The sequence below is a fragment of the Diabrotica virgifera genome, chromosome 3, assembly GCF_917563875.1.
Source record: "Diabrotica virgifera virgifera chromosome 3, PGI_DIABVI_V3a".
Classification (NCBI taxonomy): domain Eukaryota; kingdom Metazoa; phylum Arthropoda; class Insecta; order Coleoptera; family Chrysomelidae; genus Diabrotica; species Diabrotica virgifera.
Genome location: NC_065445.1, coordinates 110,054,742 through 110,076,825, shown reverse-complemented (window position 1 = coordinate 110,076,825; position 22,084 = coordinate 110,054,742). Strand labels below are relative to the sequence as shown.

General features: G+C 31.5%; 1 protein-coding gene across 2 annotated transcripts in view; it reads right to left on the bottom strand.

Annotated features, from left to right (window-relative positions):
* The window catches only part of LOC114332614 (zinc finger protein 271-like), a 100,698-nt gene extending 78,977 nt beyond the window's left edge, over positions 1-21,721 (bottom strand). For both annotated transcript variants that reach the window (XM_050646823.1, XM_050646824.1), the window contains exons 1-3: positions 20,945-21,721; positions 13,036-13,233; positions 9,070-9,288 (exon numbers count right to left, since the gene is read on the bottom strand). In XM_050646823.1, the coding sequence (XP_050502780.1) occupies positions 9,070-9,288; positions 13,036-13,233; positions 20,945-21,001 (474 nt within the window). In that variant the 5' untranslated portion in view covers positions 21,002-21,721. The remainder of the gene's footprint in view (positions 1-9,069; positions 9,289-13,035; positions 13,234-20,944) is intronic.
* Between the last annotated feature and the right edge of the window lie 363 nt (positions 21,722-22,084).

Here is a 22,084-nt window from a genome sequence, read left to right as displayed (position 1 = left end):
TATTTAAGAGGCTACAATAGCGCGTCATCAAAAACGGAAAACGCGGTCCAAGATTGCGGCTTTAATTTTGAATATTTCGTCGAGATATTTGGCACACATATTCGTAATATAGTAAAGAATGGCGGTACAGAGCCAATTTGAGAAATATGTTAGAATGTGGAAATTACTCTATAATTAAATACAATATTAAAAAAACGAGCCTGTACCGCCATTAAGAAGAACGAAAAAATACACTTTCTTCAAATAATCTTTTTCATCCCATGCCTAGATTTTGTCTCACATTGGAACTACTAAAATTTTTTATCTCTAACAAGAAATCGAACGTATTATAAATAATAACTGAGTAGGCAACATAGAGAAATAGTCACTGTCATTTTGACAAACCTGTGTCAGCTTTCTAAGTCTACTAGTACGATTCTCTTATTTCTGTTATCTGTTCAGTACAGTAGTGTATTATTTTAATAATTCCTTACATTTTTGTGTAATAGAACTAAGTTGTTGGACTATTTGAAAAAAACAGAATATTGTTAATTGTGAGTTTTACTTATAGGTAAGTATATTTTACGTAAAAATATTTCGAATTCTAATGCGAGAATATTATATATAGTTTTAGGAGGATTTTTTAGTCTAGAAATAGAATAGAATAGAAATATGCTTTATTGTCACTGAAAATTATACAATTTTATGGACAAAGCTTAACATAGAGTCACGAAAAAGATATACATAACAATAACAAATACAATTTTATAAAATTAGATAAATCGTCAATAAAAAAAAATATAAAGTTAAAAAAGTGAAGTAAAAAAACAAAAACCAATATATTGCAAAATTACTATAAATTGCAAAATTGAACATACAACATAATATAATAAAACACAAAAAAAGGAACTAATAAGTTTAAGCTGCTGTATGTGACACCCAAATATAGATAAATACACTTTAGTTACTTGTACATTACTGTGATTTCTTAGTTAGTCATTAAGAAACTCTTCTAATATCTCTTCTAAATATCATCAATAGTTTAAATTTTAAATTTAAATAAAAAAAACTAAAATACACGCTTTTAATAAAATTTTCACCTATTTTGGTTTATATTTATAAATATTTATTTACTTATAATAATAAAATTGTTTTCTATTACTTCCATTTAGCGCGCCTATGTCATAATATTCGAGTTATATCAAATAATCCCGACGCACTTTTGCCAAAGTTTCGCATAACTTTCGAAACAAGGTGTGCTACTATCTCCCGAAGTTATATTGATGGCGCGCTACTGTTGGCTTTTAAGACATATCGACACCCCCATCGAACAAGGTTGTAACTCATTTTTAGCGATTTTACAGGAGAGGCAAAAAAGAAAACAAGAATTTTTAAAAATTTGTAGCGAAATGATTAGACCCTTTTACACTAATGTGATATATTTATAACGTAATAAGGGATTACTGTGAGATGTATGCTTTGTAATTTTATTAGCTATTGAGAATCTTGAGTTTGATTGAGATACAACCTTGAGATTAAACATGAGTATTCGTAGAAAAAGGTTGTAACTCGCCTAACAACCATTTTACACTCTCCGTGTTAATTATTTTTCCCGTTTAACTATAAAAAGGTTGTATATTTTGAGTTATTTGCAATATAGCTAGGAGAAAATTAGTTTTTATGGTATATTTAAACAAAATATCAACTCACAGTTTACATAATTTTAATTGGAAATTATAATTTTACAATAACAATAATATTCTATCACTATGAAAAAACGATGGTATAAAATATCTCAAATTTTTCGCATTTTTATTGCGTATCTTTAAATATTTAATTTTAAACCATTTTACTTTATTACTTTACTATTTTACTATTAATATCTACTTCAAAATTAACATGTGCGTCCTTAAATGGGTTAAAATTTAGAATTTGCTTTTGATTTATTTCATTTACGGATTTGGGCTTGCCTGATGCTTTGGCATATCATGTCATGGTTATCCATTGGTGTGGAGCATATATGACTCAATGTTTTTTCCGTTTTTCTATAAGGGCGTGCATTGAATCACCCTCGTTTTGTGGATGTGCTATTTCTAAAAATACATGTGTAATGTTAACATTAAACTTTTTCACTACATAGAAGTATGTAGCAAACACTATTCGATACTTATTTTGTCCACCGTAACTACCAAAAACGAAAAAACTCCGTAAATACGTTTTTACTTTTATTTCTATAATTTGACTTTGAGATGCACCATATGTTTGAATACGTTATAAATTAAACATACGTGCAACAAAGTTGTAACTCATTTAAAATTAAAAACCTTGTTAATCATCAAGTATAAAGAAAGTAAATATTTTACATAGAGTATCCAGTGTTACTGCCTTCTTCATGCTAAAATGGAGTAAAATGGCATACGTAACTTAAAATACAACTTCTTATTAGCCAAACTATTGAGAATTAAACTATGTCGTTTATATTGACGTGTGCGCAATTTTTTGCTGAATTCGCCTGTGTTGAAATCTAAAAAAAGATGTAACTTGAGTTACAACCTTGTTCGATGCGGGTGTCGATATTACTTATGTTAAGAAAGTTGCAAGATTTCTCCGCTGCTTGCGCACGATCGTTTCTCGTATCCCCTCCAAGTACTTGCACACAGCGAATAGGTAAAGAGACAAAAGCCCTAATTTTAGCCAAAAATAAAAAGAACGGTATAAGCAGATGTAATCTAGTTATCTTGGACCAAAAATTAATAAAGAAGGAACTGATCAACTGGAAATGACAAAAATAATGACCAAGAAAGAAGAGCTCTAAGCAGATTAAATAATATACAGTGATGACCACGCTAATAACCGGTAAAATAACACAACTGACAGTTGTTTGTCAGTTGTGTTTGATGAGTTTGGCAACTGCCACTATGACAGTGCAGTTTTAGTTGACATACTCCTCTGATACGTTTAAAGATGGGAAACAATCAATATAATGTAAATTTATAGGTTTTTATCGCTTAATTTCCCACCTCCTCCGCTAGTTTCATTTCTTTTTATCTCGCAACCTAATAAGTTTTCATCTCTTGCGGTATTTTGCCGATTATTAGAAAGCTCATCACTGTGTGGTGGTACAATATGACCGTGTCAAAACTATTGCACTCTATGATGCAGAATCATGGAAATGGACACAATATGACATAAAACGATTGACAGCTATGGAAATTGATGCATGGCAAATATCACGAAGAGACAGGAAAAAAACGGACAAATAAAAGAAATCACTGGAACCAAGAACTTGTGGAAGATGTTGAACAACAATTAAGATGGTATAGTCATGGCAACTTTCGAAAGTAATAGGTAGCATGGAATTGGAAACCAGCCGGGAGCAGAAAATGTGGAAGACCCGAAACAAGCTGGATAACTAACGTCAAGAACGTAATGAGCAAGAAAAACTTGCGACAATGAGATCTGAGATGTGCTTAGATAAAAGAATTGTTAATTTTTTGCTTATTTGCTTTAACATATTTGCATTGTATTGTTAGACTTACTAAAAGAATGGTTCACGGACAGTATGGAATTTAAGAGTACTGGCTTCAATGTCTCTTCAACGAAGTGGAAATCGACGAAGAAATTAAAATAGATAGGTGATTCAAGTATAGGTAGAAAATATTTTTATAAATACGGATTCAGAACAAGACGTGTCCTAATTAAATAAGAAATTGGAGAAAAAAACCATGAAACATATCTGAATGGAGCAAGACTCCTGGAATAGGCTAAGGCCCAAAAAGGGTTGTGGAGCTAGCAATGGGAAAGATGAAACGATGAAATGAAAGATAAAATAGCAAATGAGCTCATAAATGTGGAAGACCACAGCTAATGCATCAGTTAAAGTCATAAGATCAGGTCCCAGATCACGCCAAATAGAATTCTATTTTAGTGACGTCACGTTGCCTAGCTACCGTCGATTCTCCCATTATGAAATTATATTTTGTGACGTCAGCAAAATAGAATTCTATTTGGCGTGCTCTGGGCCCAGGAAGAATAACTAAGGAACGGAGAACCAGTATTATGATGTCACCATTGTTTATATACTTAGGGATAGTTGTCAGTCCAATAGGAAAATTTGTTTGATTCAAATTGAGACAGTCACCACATGTCCCCACAATTTCTGTCAGGGTCGCAACGTCAAAATGCATAGACACCAAGTTGGATACGATCCTATTCATAACACCCCAACTCGCATACATATTAAGAAAAATAAATATATACGGAAGAATATATTTAGAAATTTAATTAATGATGTCATGCTATTACATACATAGTAGCATGACATCATTAATTCAATTTCTAAATATACTCTTCTAATATAAATTTATTTTTCTTAATATGTATGCGAGTTGGGGTGTTATGAATAGGATCGTATCCAACTTGGTGTCTATGCATTTTGACGTTGCAACCCTGACAGAAATTGTGGGGACATCTGGTGACTGTCTCAATTTGAATCAAACATAATATTTACCTATTGGGCTGACCAACTATCTCCCTATATAAACAATGATGTCACTATTTAAGAAAGGCAAAAAACGATCCCAGCAATTATAGAGTAATAATTTTTTTTAGTTCCATTTTGAAACTCCTAACAAAATTACTAATGAGGAAATTCAAAAATACTTAATATATTAGATGAACAACAAAGATTCAGAAGTGGAAGATGAAGGTTAGAATAGCCCTAGATGTCGGGTAATTCTAACTATATATGTTGAAAAAACCGAAGAACAAGAAGAACTATCTGTTTGAAAGATATTAAGTTTGAAGTAAAATTGATTCAAGAGTTGTCAGATGATGATATGCATAGAATTGGCTGACATAATGACGTTTTACAATCAAACCAAATTTTTTAAATAATTTTATGTTAATGAAGCCACTTTTTTACTAAAGGCATAGTTGAAGATATTAGTTGCGCCATGGTAAACAGTAGATACATGAATCTTAAACCTAATATCCAAGATTTGGGGAAGCTGGGAATCATAAGATAGTGAATGACAGTGGCGTGCGGTGACTTTTTCAAAAGGGGAAGCGACTCAATAAGGATATAAAAATATTTTTTTTTAAGGGTCGAGCCACTTCTCACCTTGTAACACTCTGATGCGCAGGGGCTCTCTATCAGCAAAGTGCTTATGTGAGACGTCCTGGGTACAAGGACTCACACACTAAATCCTACGCCGATAAATACGTGAGGCACTCTATTCCTGCTATTTCTAATGACTATAGTGACCTATCATTGATCTGTATTGCTAGCTCGGGCCTTAGTCCTCGCGCCGGGCTTGGCTTTCTAAAGAAGAATCCTATTTAAAAAAAAAATTATACTCCGAGGCATTTTCCACAACACACAACTTTCACTAAAATGACACTTATTTATACTCGAGGTCTATTCTTCTATCAACTTCTGATAATTGTTGAATGCCGTCTTTTTCAATGGATAATAGGGTTAACTTTCAAAGTCTGTCTTCGCTTGTTGAATTTCTTTTAAACTCTTAATTTGAAACTTTTAATGCATCTTAATACTGCAAAACTTCGTTCAACTGATTCACTTGTGGCTGGGATAGTTACTACTAATTCACACAACTTGACCACTTCACACAGTGACTTGTTTAAACCAGTACTTATAAAGAAATCCCAGATTTTTGGGTATTTCTTTATCATTAATGTCAGTTGTTTCATAAATGACACTTAACTGAGAATGCAAAGCTGGGATATCAAAAAATTTTCACTATTTAATCGTAGTGAAATAAATTCCTCTGTGGGAAATTTTGATGAATTATAATTAGAAATATTAAGATTATATAAAATTCTACAAATTTTAAATCGTTAAAATTTTGAAAGCTAGAATTCATTTGTTGTAGAATATTATCAAAAGGTCTCTTTGTTTCCTCTGTCTCTCTGTCTCCGAAATTATCAATCTTCATTATTTTTCTTTCATGTTCAAACCCCATATGTTCAGTTTTATCCCAAATATTTTTAAACTGCTCTCGTTTTTTTAATTATCGTATTAATAAAGTAATCAATTTGTCTTATACAAAATGCAATACCGTTTGACTTCTGTAAAATGTCAAATAAAAGATCAGTAAAAGAAAAAATCTCTGCAAAAAATTTAAATCGAAATATTCTTTAAGCGAATGTATGTAATACCTAAGCACCCCTTAGCAGCAGTAACAGTCGGAGCATCTCACTTTCGGGAAGGCGATAGGACGATCGCTTCCAGGCCAGGGTATTAAAATTCGCGCGACTAGTGGGTGCGGTCATTGAACCCTGACCAATTTTTAAACGGGACAGCTACATGACAAGCGGCGATTTTGAGATGCGTTTCTGTCAGGAGTGGACCGAATAGTTGAATTGTGTGCATATTGAGTTCGTTCGTACGCGATTAATTTTTAATATTTTTCAATGCCTATTGCCTAGGTAATATGTAGATTACTTGGATTAGGGGAAAATTTTTGATTATTAAATATTAATTAATAATATATTTCTTATATCGACGTATAAATAGGGAAGCGGTGCTTCCCCCGCTTCCATGGACCGCACGCCTCTGGTGAATGATAGCTCAAGGTTTGTATTTATTCTGTACTTATAGTATATGTATTTATTTGGTGCTAATTGGAATACCATAATATCAGTGGAGTTATTCAGCCTTGTGATGAATTACCGAAGTTATTTTTAACGTTTGCGTTAAAGTTAACATAACTATAACCAGTAGGAAAAATGAAAGAATACCCATGAACGAACATATAAAACACGCTGTATTTTCCTATCACCGTGTCAGAAAAAAAATTGGCCAGCGCAAGTACATGTAATAATTATTGTTACATGTACTTGCACTGGACAATTTTCTTTTTGACACGGTGACAGGAAAATACAGCGTGTTTTATATGTTCGTTCATGGGTATTCTTTCATTTTTCCGACTGTAACTATCTCCATAACTATAAAACGTAAATTCGGTGTGATGGATCATCCACCCTTATTAGTTATTTCTTACTTTATAGAAGGACAAGACGGAAGAAAATATTAAGTTGTCTACAAAGAGAACCTTACGTAGAATCAGTAAAAGTTGGAGCGAGAAAGAGAATCACGAGAAGTTGGTATACCTACCTACCGGCTACCGATGACCGAACAGCTGTTCGCTGTTCGGTGTGGTTCGGTGGTGAATCGTAAAAGTAGATAGAAAGAAGTACTTATACTAAATTTATCTATTTATTATTTATTGACGGGCCGAAGTCCATTAGTATGTAATACAATTAAAATGCCACACAAACTAGAAAAACAATTCAAAATAATATCTAGTACAAAATTGGTAAATACTTAATAAACAAAAATAAAATTACTTGCTCTCATTTAACAATTGAGAGATATATAAAGTAATAAAATCTAAATATCTAAAACATTTTGCAATTGACAAATACAACTTATCTTAGAACAAAGACAATAACAGTTAAATATAAATGTAATTGTGTGGAAAACGCAGTAAAGTCGTTCATAAAGAAATCAACATGCGGAGATAACGTGTTTGCTAATTTAATAGTTTTACAGAGATAGGAACTTGAACCATAGTTTGTACGGTTAATGACTTTGTGGAAGGTGGTCACAAAACGGGTGGTTCTTGAAGGTACACGTAGACCAATTATATTTAAGAGCAAACAGTAGCGATCAACAGGTAGCAACAAACGCGTTCCAAGATTGCGGCTCTAATTTTGAATATTTTGTCGTGATACTTGGTACACATATTCGTAATATAATAAAGAATGGCGGTACAGAGTCCAATTTCAGAAATATGTTAGTACATATATGTGGAAATTACTCTATAACTAAATAAAATATTTAAAAAAGGAGCCTGTACCGCCATTAAGAAAGACAAAAAAATACACTTTCTTCAAATAAACTTTTTTATCCCGTGCCTAGATTTTGTGTCACATTGGAACTACTAAAAATCGATTTTTTTATAACACTAAATCGAACGTCACTGACTTGGCAACATTTCGCGCGTATGTGTATAAAAATTATTGTTTTTGATAGTATAAACGTCACTGTCAGTGTCGAATTACCGACGCACTGTTGCCTCACTTTTGAAAGTTCGCAGAACTTTCGCAATATTGGACTGCGTTTGTTGCTATCTGTTGATCGATACTGTGTGCTCTTAAGAGTGAGATACAGAATTTATGACAATGAATTAAGTTATATAAGAAGCAAAGATCTTTATGTTGACGACAACTCTGTAATGAGTCAAGTCGAATAATTTGCAGTAAAGACTGATAACTTTGACCAGTGAAATGCATCTTATAAGCATTCAAGATGCAGTAGAAATAAACAAACCAAGACATGGTAAATGCTACTATAAGCACTCCCGAATCCTAATTTACAATGTATAAACTTTGGAAATCATGATTTGGGATTTACAATGTATATAGGTACATTGTAAATTACGATTCGGGAGTGCTCCTCGTAACATTTAACGTGTCTTGGTTTTGGAGGTTTATAAAATAGAAACTTCAATTTGTATCTCTCGATTTGATTTTTATATAATTTTTAAAATTTCATTACCCTTCTATTTTTAAATTATTAGCTTTCTGTTTAATTTTTAATATTGTTTTAATTTTATTACCTACGTGTTTTTAATTGTTATCTTAGGTATATGTTTTTGATAATTTTGTGCTTCTTTATATTTTGATATTAAATTTGATTTATTAAAAATAAAATGCCGCACAAAGTCCTGGGACAACCTGGACCTGAATCAGCGTTCTACGTTAAATATTCACTTGATTTCTATCTAAAAACAAATCAAAACTTAAACCTAACCTTACAATCCTTAACATAACTACAGAATTATCTCATATAAATATCAGATAACTCAAGAACTGTCAAGAAATAATGCAAGTAGTTAAGTTAAATATGATACATCACACCAATTCGAGGATTATAACTTAACTACAGGATAACTTCGGTCATCCATCACAGGGCTGATTGTCTATATACAGGAAGTGCTGAATAAAATATCCAAAGAAAGTATAATATTAGTAATGATTATTATTATTCATATGAATACTCACCCTTATATCTCTGGATAATTGGTTAGCAGTTTGTGATGACAAGTTTTCACTGGTATGATGACTAGATACATTGTGAGCATTCTCAAGATGAACTGCACTTGCAGATAATCCAAGGTTACCTTGGTGTTGTGAGGTGGCAATGCTAACTGGAATCTGAGTATGTTGTTGAATGAGTAGTGGATCTGCTTGAAGAAAACTGTGTTGGCTAAGTACAGCATCCTAAGATAACAAAATAATTGGCAATTATTAAAAATGCCTCCATCGTAAATAATTTGGGTGTAATAAATTATTGTACATAAATATTTTTTTTTTTGATTTACTCCCAAGATTGGAGGTTGGTGATTGTGGAACAATATTTTTAATCTCAGAATTCTGGTTCTTATTTCGCTTTTCGATGAAATTCTTCTGAAGACCTTTTCAAACCATATATACCCTATTCCACGAATATACGTCTGTTTTGGATTATTTCGACAACGAATATTTTATTGTGCAAAATATGAAGAACGAAAATAAATTGCAAATTGCATTGCTGTTTATTGGAATAATTATTAGAGCCATTTATTTTCGTACTTATGTTGCACACTGAAATATTTGTTGTCGCGATAATCCAAAACAGATGTATGTTGGTGGAATGAACCATATATACTGTCATAGATAAATAAAGGCAGAGAGGAAGAAGAAGAACATCTAACTATTTAATTGTATCATAATTTGTATGCATAAAATTTGTCAATTTGTATTACGTTAGAATAGTTCATTTTTAAAATATTTAATTTTTTCATTCACCCTGTAAAATAGGTACCGATTGAAATTATCAGTATTGTATTGTTAGATATTATAAGTTTCTCTTTTAATAATGGTAAAATAATTCTATGAATTTTGGACAATTGTTTATCATGTTACCAGTGCGATTAAATTCAATAGAGAGTGCTTCTAGAACAATTCGCGGCGAAAGCGTTTGTATACGAAAGAGTATACGTTTTGTTATCGGAGTTTACCAGAACTATTTGGAAAGAGTCGTAATTTCCGATTTCTTAGAAAATATGAAAAGTAATGACAATTGGTAATTGGGATACTGTGAGATATGAAGAAGAGGTCGATGGGTGTTGGCCAATAGAACTGAAGAGATGTGATTGATGGAAGGGGAAATCAGCCAAGACAGTTTTTGGCAAGGGAGAAGACGGTAGAGTGTATTTCCGACAGCTGAAAGGGAAGTTAGTTTTGAAGGAGAAGTTAAAAAGTGCCGGTCTTCGTTAATTAAAGCCTTATAGGCACCCGTAAACACAAAGTACTAAGTAAAAGTTTTTTTTAAGTTAACAGTAAATTCAGTGACGACAAGAGCTAGCAGCTGTACCAAGGTATTCAAACTTAGATTTCTCTATATCAATATTCTCTGGTGCGTGGATTTCGATTTTCTTTGGTATCATCGACTGACGTCTCCATAAAGACTCCAGTGTAATTGGACCTAAACTTTTACATAAACAATTTCGTAATTTTTTTTTAAATTGACTTTTGTTGACCAGTTATAATTCATTTTTGTATCAATACTGGATAATTTATATTTTAAATAATTTGCGGTATTTGTCATATTCGTTTCAATTAATTTGCATAATCATTTCATAGATTGTCTGTTTCTACAGTTTAGCCTATTATTAAAATTTGTGTTTAATTCTTTGGTATAATCAAATTATTTTTAATATACGGTTATATTTTACTTTCGATTTTTATTTTTTTCATGAGTTTTTTCTGAGTATTGGTTTTGCAATTCTGCGATTGGATGACGCAAAACCCTGAGATAATTTTATTAATTTGAGCTAGTCCAATCAAAGAGTTATTATAATATAATAATAATTAAAGAAAATAAAGGTACATAAGTGTAATTTTTAAAATGCTTACATATTATAGAAAATAAGTAGAATCAAAACAATACATATGTATTACCTAAATGATATAAGCAGTCGAAAAAATAGCAATTTAAGCAGGAAATGGAATCTCTTATTTCTAAAGACCGGTACTAGTGTAGTTACCATCCTGAATGAGGTGCCATGTATGGTTTCACATGTTCAATGTAAACTTTGTTTTGTTTGTAGTAAAGAAGAGTTAGTGTGTGTGCTTAGATTTGAATGAACAACATTTTCAGCAATACTTGTAGTATGATTAAAAGTTTCCATTCTCTCAGAAACAATGCATGAAGCGACTGGCGATTTTGAATGTCATTTTGACCAGAATGTCCTATTGACAAAAATCAAAATGCGTTTTAAAGTGCAGCATTCGTATGTAATATTTGCACTTTGCTGCAAAGAAGTTAGTTTCTATAAAGCCGTTATATAAATAAAAGTTGCGCGAAGTTTACCATTTTTTTAGGATTCTATTGAGATTAATAAAATTTATCACTTCCATTGACCAGTCACATGGAATTTCCATTGTTAGAACCTGATCTTCAAAACCTGTAACTTTAGTTCTGATGCTAACACATACCTAACATTGATCTTTCCATAGTGTGTTATATAACTTATTTTATTTATTGTTTCTTTTTCAGAATGTAAGAATGCCTATATATTATATATATAATAATAATAATATTAGAATGCCTCAAGTATCTCTAAAACAGCTTGTACGATTCTTATAAATTTTGGTGTGTAAGGGTCTTGTGATACAGCTGATATTATGGTGGTACAGTAGAACCCCGCTAATCCGAACGTTCAGCAAATCTGAACCAACGGAAAGTGAAAGAAATTAAAAAATTCAAAACAAAAACTTACAAAAATGTTAATTATACAGAGTAAAACGAGAAAATGTAACAATGTAGGATTAGTAGAACTTTGGCATTTAAAATTTGTTAAAAATGAAGACGTACTTTAATATGTAATGCTTATAAAGGTTTTTTTTATTTATAATTGGCTTTGGCATAAACCAATTAGCCAGACTTACTTATAAAGGTTAAACATAAACTTACTTCGATTCTCTCATAGTCAACTTGAGTCCAAAAATATTGTCCACAGTCTTACGAAAACGTTTTGCGACTCAAAATCAACGACAATGAAAGCTTTGAATCACTAGTTAGGCTAACTTTCGGATATTCCGAACTTTTCAGAATCCGAACAGGCTGTCCCCCAATTAGTTCGGATTTTCGGGGTTCTACTGTATTTGCATTGTCAAATTTTCTGTTTTTGTGGAAATCTAATGAACTTTCTTATTTCAAATGGGACACTGCATATTTTTTATGTTTTGAAGTCCTTAATAAATACTGATTATTTTTGAAGTTATACTTCTTTAGGCGCGATTGGGAATGAATGTAAATGTCCGCGAATACATCAAAATTGTTGGTGTTACGTGCAGATCAGTTATATGTTTGTTCTGATTGTGGCGGCTGTGGTTAAAGAATGTGTTGTGATTTTTATTATTATGGTTATGGTTGTTAAGTTGTGTTTTAAAAGTTGTGAGAACAAAGACAAAAGTGAGTTTATAGTTGTAGGTACTGACTTTTTAAATAGTTTTTATATATATTTTTGAACTTATTAATATTAAAAAAAAGAATATGGTTGTACTTTGTATGCATGTTAGAAGTTACACTTCTATTAAAATTGTGTAGAAAATCTGACATTTTTTAGATTTCTTACGATTCCTCAAGGGCAATTGCTGGGACGCTCCAGTTCATAAAAATTGTGTATTAACGTTATTTAAAATTTTTGGTATTATTTTAAGTATTAAAATTAGTTTAATATTTAAATAAAATACAATTAAAATGTTTAAAATATATTTGTTAGGTTGAAATCATAAAAATAGAAGTATAACTTCTTAGATGCATACAAAGTACACACATTCTTTTTTTTTGTAATATTTCTATACCCAATTGTGGTTGTAAGGGAAAGCCCGGCAAATGTTTTATTATATTAGAATTTGTCATAATATTGTTTTAAAAGAAATATTCATACAAAAAATTGATCATACACCAATATTACTTACTTGAGATATCTTTCCTTGACTTTCTCTAGTTGCTCCTGGTAATCCATAGACAGAGACCTGGGGAATTGGTCCTGGCAGAAGATTAGTCAGCACCCAGTACTTAGCTACATTACTTAGAGCAACTGCATTCAGAGCCGTTGTGTTAACTCTTAAGTCTGTAGGTACTGAAGTGGTGGCAGGACTCCTGTGAGAAAGTGCCTATAAAACAAAAATTCTTGCTTATTTTCAGATACTAACAGTAATAAAATACAATTATTATCTATTTCTACTGCCCAAGTAATTAAGCCTTGATGTGCCATCACCAATTTTTTTCTCACACCTATCAAAACATAACTACAGCAATTATTAGGGCCGGTTTTTCCAACCGCACTTAAGCCAAAGCTTACTTTAAGCCTGAGCTTAACTTAGATGCCTGTATTTCCACTTCAATTTGAGGCTTAAGCATAGGCTTAAACCAAATAATTTTAAGCTAGCGCGGGAGTTGGTTTAAGCCTTTGCTTAAAATTTGTTTTCTGTTTTTGAGGTTATTTCTACAGATTAATAATTATAGTTATTTTGAAAACCAACTTTTGCGTAATAACGTTATTATTTGATTATTAACGATTATTAAAATAAAATTCTTACTCCATTTGGGAGGTGTACAGGCACATAAAAATTATTTATTTCTACAATGCTTGGTATATTTATTTTTACAAAAGTAAACTTACATTCCAATTTGACATTTTCAGGAATAAGTATATCCAATAAACAAAATTACAAAGACGCATCTTCTATTGCGTATGCCCTTATGCAAAATAACAATAAAACATATAACCAGAGAAAATATAGACAATATGCAATATTATACTAACAACACATGTACGATGTACACAAAATTAAGTGAAGTAAAAATTAGATAGATAAAGATGACAAGATAAAATTAAATAAGGTAGTGGTTTTTACCAAAGAACAGTTAGTTCTGGCATTTTGACATATTCAGAGGTACCAAACCAATTAACTTGACAGTTGAAGACCAGTTTGATGGAAATGATGTAAATATGGCACCCAGCTTAAGCTTTTCTTTAACTTTTGACACAGGCTTAGCTAAGCAAAAGCTTAAGTAGCTGTTGATATACCGGCCCTTAGTCATACAGTAGATTCCCTCTGACTATAACGAGAACTGAAATGGCAGACTTATTACCTCATTATAGGCGGATCTCGTTATATCGAACAACAACAATATTGTGCATATTACAGTAAGAGTCACCATACTAGATGGGTATGTACCTAATTGCTATGCTTATGGGCTAATCCGGTCCATTCACAGATGTGACTTTCATCCCTGTCATGTTTCTGTCAAGAAACTATTCAAAATAAGTGTTTTTTGATGCAAAAAATACATAGTTAATAGTATTATTACCCTGTTTTAAAATAATTTTATTCAAACACCAAGAATAGTACATAAAGTTTTTACAACTTTAAGAAAATGACAACTATAAACATCAAAATTAAATCAGCTGGATTTAATACAGCTGATCTATTATTTGTCAACTTTCTATGTTAATGTTCAGTTTCTATACAATTTCTGACATTCTAAACGTCACTTGACATAAAAATAAACATTGCAACAAGTAAAGGGTCGTAATAGCTCAATGTTCCCATAGGCGTAACCAGGATGATCCTAAGGGGGGGGTTACAACTACCTGAAAGGGGGGGGTTACAACTACTGGAAGGTCTCTGAGGGGTATGGTGTTAAGCGTATAGAGCTCAAAGTACATCCCAATGGGGGGGGTTACAACCCCCAAAACCCCCCCCTGGTTACGCCTATGAATGTTCCTATGTGTCCAGTACAGCGGCTCTTATTGTGTATGAATAATATTATGTAGTTTTCTAAGACATTAACTTCCTATAGTGAAGCCATTCCGAGCAATATTATAAGATGCTAAATATTGTTTGAATGGCACTTTTAAAAGAGTCAGTAGATAAACAGGAAGAAGTTTATTGGCAGTGGAGTTTATTACATCACTGGCCTCTATAAGCACACAGATTTTAGGCATTTTTGTATACAGGCACCTGGGATATAAATAATTTATAGCCATCACCTTGAAAAAACAGGTAAAGAAACATGTTATTTGATCTCATTTTCCCTCGTTATAACCAAATATGCCTCGTTATAGAGGATTATACTGCCATCCTAAGCCAAAAGGGGGTATCTCAAAATTTTTCGATTTTTACATTATGGTTCTTAAGGACCCCAAATACAATGTTTAACCTATTTCTTAAGCGAAAAAGACACATTTTAACTCCATAGTGCCTAAAAATTGGTAATAAAATTAAACATCTATACGAGTGCTTGTAATAAAAAACCGATAAATCGCAATAACTCAACAACTTAAAATATTGAGATGCGTCTTTTTGGCTTAGGACGGCAGTATAGTTCAATAGGAATTTCATGGAACACCTAATGTACCTTGTTATAAGCTAAACCTCGTAATACCTGTATTTGTTATAGAGAGAGTATACTGTACATAGTTATTTATAATAGCTGTTTTCTTAACTAACTTTATAATGAAGTTTGAAATTTTATGGTAAATTTACATACAAAGCTAACCTCATTCACACAGTTAAGGAATGGTTTTGTTTAAGTTTCCGCAAAAGTCAAAGAAATGACAAAAATATTTTTATATACAGTAATACCTTGACTTACGCTACCCCAACTTACGCGAACCCAGAGTTACGTGATTTTTAAATTTTGTTGATTTGTTATTTGATATGCGATTTTAAAATCTTATCAGTTCATTATTTGAGCGCCACACGATTGTTTAGTTATCGACGAGATATAATTACCACCCACACACTATTGCTCATCCAATGTATTATACATATTTGGACTTTTCACACGGAATCAGCGATTTTATTTATTTATTTATTTACGGCATCCATTTACAAGTTTTACACACAACAAGACTTTTACAAGTTACACCTCAACAATAATAAATTATTAAAATAATAAACACATCAGAATAATACAAACAAACATATTGTAAGAACAATACAGAACTACAACAAACTTATTGTAAGATACCCCTTAGTTGTTTTTTGAACAAACCAATTTTGGAGTCAAAAATATCCATTTGTCTTGGCAGGCTATTAGCACTCCGAACCAATCGTGTAGTTGGTTCATTTATACCAAAATTAGTGTGGTGAAATGGCACTGAAAAGATTTCTGATTGTCTGTTGCTTCTACTAGGAACTTTAAGACTAAAAAGTGATATCAATTGAGGACAATCTATGAAAGCATTAATAACTTTGTAACTTTGTGTAGGAAGCATAAATCTAACAATGTCCTCCTTGACTCAAGTGTTGGTAAATTTAGACTATCTCTTACCCACTGATAGTCATATTCCTCTCTCCTGTATCCACTCTTATAAGCTGCTACCCTCAAAAATTTATTTTGGACTCTTTCAATATGTTCAATGTAACAGTTGTATGATGGGGACCATACAACTGATCCAAACTCTAGAATGGGCCTAACGAGACCACAATAAAGTTTTCTAAATGTGAACAAAGACAGGTCTACAGATGTGCGTTGGATAAATATTTTGTATTTCTTATCTACAGTTTTGTTTAATGGAGTGGGTGTTTGTTACTTTTATAAAGGGATTTTTTTTATATCTAAGAAGACTTGAAAGACGCTGTAAAAAGACGGTATTACTGTATTTTTTTATAAATTGTTTATTTATTTATTATTAAGTAACTAATGATATTAAAAGAACATTTTACATTCTATTTGTTTGATAAGGTCAGATTTTATAATATAATATGTGATTGGAGCAGTAGCCACTTTCTGTCATTTACTGTTGCATGGAGTAAATTTCTGACTTATTTTATATGCTTTAAATGATGATGCACAGGTAAAAAACCATGGACTAAAGTGTAAACATGTTACAAGCAGTGGTGGCTGGTCAAAGGAGGCAAGGGAGGCTTAGCCTCCCCATAAATTTTTTACACATATGCTACACTGTTTTGTATACTTTGCTATTTTGCTTTGCGTTAGAGATATCGGAAAAAGTTATTTGATTAAGTTGTTCCAAATAATGTTCTAACCCCACATACCAAATTTCATCACAAAATTCGCACTTTCAGTTTTTTCATTATTTGTAGTCAGGATCCTAAAACTGGAGCGGCCGGAAAATCTCACTTACTAATGCTCTGCGCAGCCCAGTAGCGTTTACGGAGACCCAGTCTCCTTAGAGCTGCGTTATAGTTTAACTCACACCCTGCCCGGAGATTGGGCAAGGGCGGCTGATCGGCCAGCAGCCTCCTCTCCAATTTTAGAATCCTGACTATAAATAATGAAAAAACTAAAAGTGCGAATTTTGTGATGAAATTTAGTATGTGGGGTTAGAATAATATTTGGAACAACTTGTACAAATAACCTTTTCCGATATCTGTAATGCAAAGCAAAATATCAGTAATTTACTGTGTTTTTGGATTCGCAGTAAGCCATTTTTAGAATTAAAAAAAACCGTTGAGTATCTTAAAAAATGTGAATCTTCAGCCTGTATGGACTGCAAAAGTTCAAATCTGTATTTATTTTGATATGCATATCTACTTACAGAGATAGAATTGTTAACAAATAAATGACACAAACTTTGGTACAGTAGAACCTCGATTATCTGTCAGGGCACCGGACCAAGAGTATGACGGATAATCGAAAAGACGGTTAACAGAACATTAAAAAAATGAAAATTCTGTAAATTGCTACATTAGTAAGGCTACTCGGACTGGTCCGAAATTTGCAGAGTATATTTTTGACGACTTTTTATTCACTTTTCATTCTATACATTTTTTCGCGCTGAGCTATAGTTTTTCTGTATTTCTCATTCAAAAAACTGATATTTTGACATCAATTTCAAACCGCATCCACCATTTTAATTGCTGTCAATAACGTGCGTATGCGTATTGCATACTTTTTTGAAGCAATGTTGCCACATCTTTCGAAATTATTGTTTATTGCGAAATTACCAATTCCAGTATGTACTAGACTTTTTGCAAGCGTAAAATAAAGGATACATACTTGTAATAAGATACAAGAAAAAAGTGAAAACAAGATCATTGAAAAAAGTAAAACATTAAGTTTTTATTTTGGCATTTAAAGAATACTCATAAAACTCATCCTAAAATATGGAAGTGCAATTAGAAATAGGTATGTACTATTTTAGGAATTGTTAAATACTTTTGCATATTATGGGTATATAGAAATATATATAAAATGGGGAATTTCTGGAGAATGTATTATTGGGGAATAATGGATATACCTACAGTCCTCAACTGTTTAAGGACATTGGTACATACAAATTGCTTCAAGAATAATAATTTTGTTTGAAAGAATATTTGGTATTTTGAAGAGATTTCTTATTTTAGCACGTGGAATGAGATGCTAGTTACCTTTTGTTCAAAGAATAATATCAGCATGTTCAGTTTTGCGGCTGATATTGGCCGAAACATTAATAATCTAATTCTGAGAAGAAACTTTTATTATGAGTTCTTTTTAATAAATAAAACAGAACATACAATTTAATGATGAAAGTTTAATCGAATAATTATGTAATCCCAAAAAAAACTCATAATAATACATAACTTTTATTAATATTAAGTTCAATAGTTACTCCGAAAAACACAAATGTACATTTGGCAACATTGAACATGATCAGAATATCCTATATTGTGTGCAAGCGCGCTGGACTTATTTTTCCAAACAATGAATTTTTGGCCATTTTACAATATTATTTATTTTTGTATAATTTAATGCGAAAATAATGAATGGTATTTATAATTTGTTTATATATGTTATAATAACTAAAGGTATTTTGTACTTTGATAGCATTTTAATCTGGCTAGTTTTAAATTTTCCATATTTTATAATTTTTTTTTCAATTGTTTTAAACATTTCTACACTTTTTGTTTGTTCCGTAACAAAAAACATGAAAATTTTGCCTTTGTTCCAATTTTTAGGCTAAGTCTACGCAAACCTTTGTCAGTTACAATAGGTTCATCAATATAGCTACAGTCAAATTCCAAGTCTTTATCAGCTTCTAAATCTGTTTGGTTCGCCTTTGTTGCCATTTCAACGATTTTTTTATCTGTCAGCAATGGATAGCCGTTTGTGTCCTCATCATAAATCAAATTAACTTTTTTTTATTTTTTTTACATTAAAGTTTTTGCTTATGTAGTCAATAAAACTTGTGTATGTACCCTGATAGTTAACAGAGGTGACGATTAATGGAGAGATGGATAATCGAGGTTCCACTGTAATACACTTTTACAATTTGACTAACTATTTTTAAAATGATGTGATATTATGAAATTATGAATTATGATGAAATTATAAAATGTAAATAAAAAATGGTCAAAAAAATGGGGCCTTAAATTAGATTTCCTTGGCAGATTTTTTTTACTATTGCAAAATTGTCTAGATATTTTACAGTTAGGTATAGCCTCCCCTATTGTAAAAATCACGAGCCGCCACTGGTTACAAGTACAGTACCTACAGATTGACATTTGATCTAGTCTATCAGCCACTTCTGGGATCATCTAGACAAAGTCGAAAACAAATTATTTTTCTTTCGATGTTTAACACATTCATGGACATGCTGTCATTGTATACACTTATTCTTATGGAGTAAATGACTTCATATGCAGTCATGACCGTGAATGTGTTAACTAAAAAGCTTCAGTCAAAGGCAAAAAATGGAATTTATTTTGGGGTAAGTCCAAAGACTGGTTAAACCTAGGATTAACTACAGTCAAACCTGCCATATCCGGATCAATCTGGCGACAGACCGATACAGATATGAAAAAATCCAGATATCAAGACCACTACTTCTTTTACAGTCTCTGAAACGTTTTCTCCTTCATACATTCCAGTAATCAACGCCATCAATAACTTTCGTCGATAGACACGTTTTATAGAGTCTATAATACATTATTTCACAATCTTTTAGTTCTTCTGTTAGTACGTTGTCCAACAGCAGGACTGCCTTTCTCGGTAGATTTCAGTAGATCCGGACATCGCAGAACCGTCCGGATATGGCAGGTTGTACTGTAGTTGTACTAGGAAGACTGCATTTCAGAGAGAGAATTTTTGGGTTAAAACCCAGAATACTATTGTATTTTATTAATTATGTAGGTACTATTAAAAAACACCAGACTAGAAAGACTACACTTGTTGATGAAACATCTTTAGATGGAGATTTCAAAACCAGTTATTCTACTCTTCAACCTCTCAATAATCTGTCAACATTGTTTCACTTTTTAATTAATTGAAGTATTTTTTATTATTTTGTCAATTCCAATTTTCTGATATTTCTTTTGTTTTGTTTCTTCTAGTAGTTTTATTTCCTGTTATAATTTATTATAATTTTGGCGAATGGATTTAGTGTCCGCAGTCATATAAACCCAAACAAACAACAATATTATAATTACTCCTAGTTTAAAAACGAGGTATAGCATAATTTCAAAAAAAAAATATCCCTTTCATTGTTTATAAAATTCACCTTCTGTTGACTAGATTTTTCCTTTTCTCTTTCTTCTAATCCCTGTCCCTTTTATTTCCAGCTCTTTTGTCTCTTTTTATAACGGAAATCAAAGTACACATACATATTTTTTTTTACCCACCCGGTATACTACGAGAGTCAGTCTTTAGACTTTCATAATTTTTAAAGCAAATAAACCAGAGTTTTTAGGAAAAAATAACTACAAAGACAGTCGATTTTTATGAATGACATTTATTTCATTGGGGACCTCGATGAATCACTGTTACTCTCTAATAAGTATTGATTATTAGAATATAAATAAACAAATTCATCCAAACCCCAACTACTTATCTTAATTTTTATTAATTTATTTAATTAATTAAAAACTTTACCTCTGTGTTTGGAGCACTATGCACAGTTGGTAGAACATTCTGATTATCAGAATTCATAATTATCCAAATTAAATATTGGTTCTATATTTATTTACAATAAAATCAACATTGTTTATTGTCAAATAAGTTTTAAAAATCACGTGAACATTTTCACTGTCAATTTATAGTTGTTCGGGGGGACGCGGAGGTAGCCATTGTAGAGGTTTTCATCTGATTTTTTGTAAATTTAACGAATTATTTCGCACGGTAGGCTGAACATATAACACAAAACACTCTTTAATTTACACATATCAAATTTCCAAGGGTTATTATGTCTGGAATTGTCGTAAGTTTGAAATATTTTCGTTTAAGCTAGAACAACGGGAGCGGGGCGCCGCAAACAATAAACAGTCGAATCAACATGGCGTACTTGAAGCTACGGCGAATGCGTAATAGTTGTAACAAAGAAGATATTTTACATTCGAATAGAATTTAATCGACTCATTACTTATTTTGACATTTAGAAATTTGCAAATAGATAGGAGTACTTGAATTAATATTTCTGTAATGCTTGATTTCTTAAAAAATTGTTGAATATTTGAATTTTAACTTCCCTCCATTTTTTGTTCCGCCTGCGTACTTCCGTCAATGAAAAATATGTGCTGTCAAATTGTCATACCGTTCTCTAATTTGTAAACATGTTACAGGTCCGGGCTTAATAAAAAGGAAATCTAATCTTAAAAACTAAGACTTCACAGCAAGCGGAAATGTTGTTTGTCCTGGCCCTGGACAATAACTCCTGGATAATTTTATTATTTATTATTTATGTTTTAAACAAATTACAATATATTAACGATATATTAACGATACGATATGAATATTAACATAATATTTTTAAAATTGAATAAAGGAATTTTATTATTTATTTATTATTTAGATTTTAAACAAATTATGTTATAAACTGAATTCGCTCTACCGAGATTCAATTTGACACATTCGGAATAGGAAACGTACAACTTAGAGTGTCTACTAATCTCATAAAATTTTGTGAAGTTTATTTCTACAAAATATTTTTATTTTGTACAATAAATATTTTTCTCATTTGTTATCAATACATTATAATGGTGTAAATAAATAATTATTGATTAGCGTAAGGTTTAT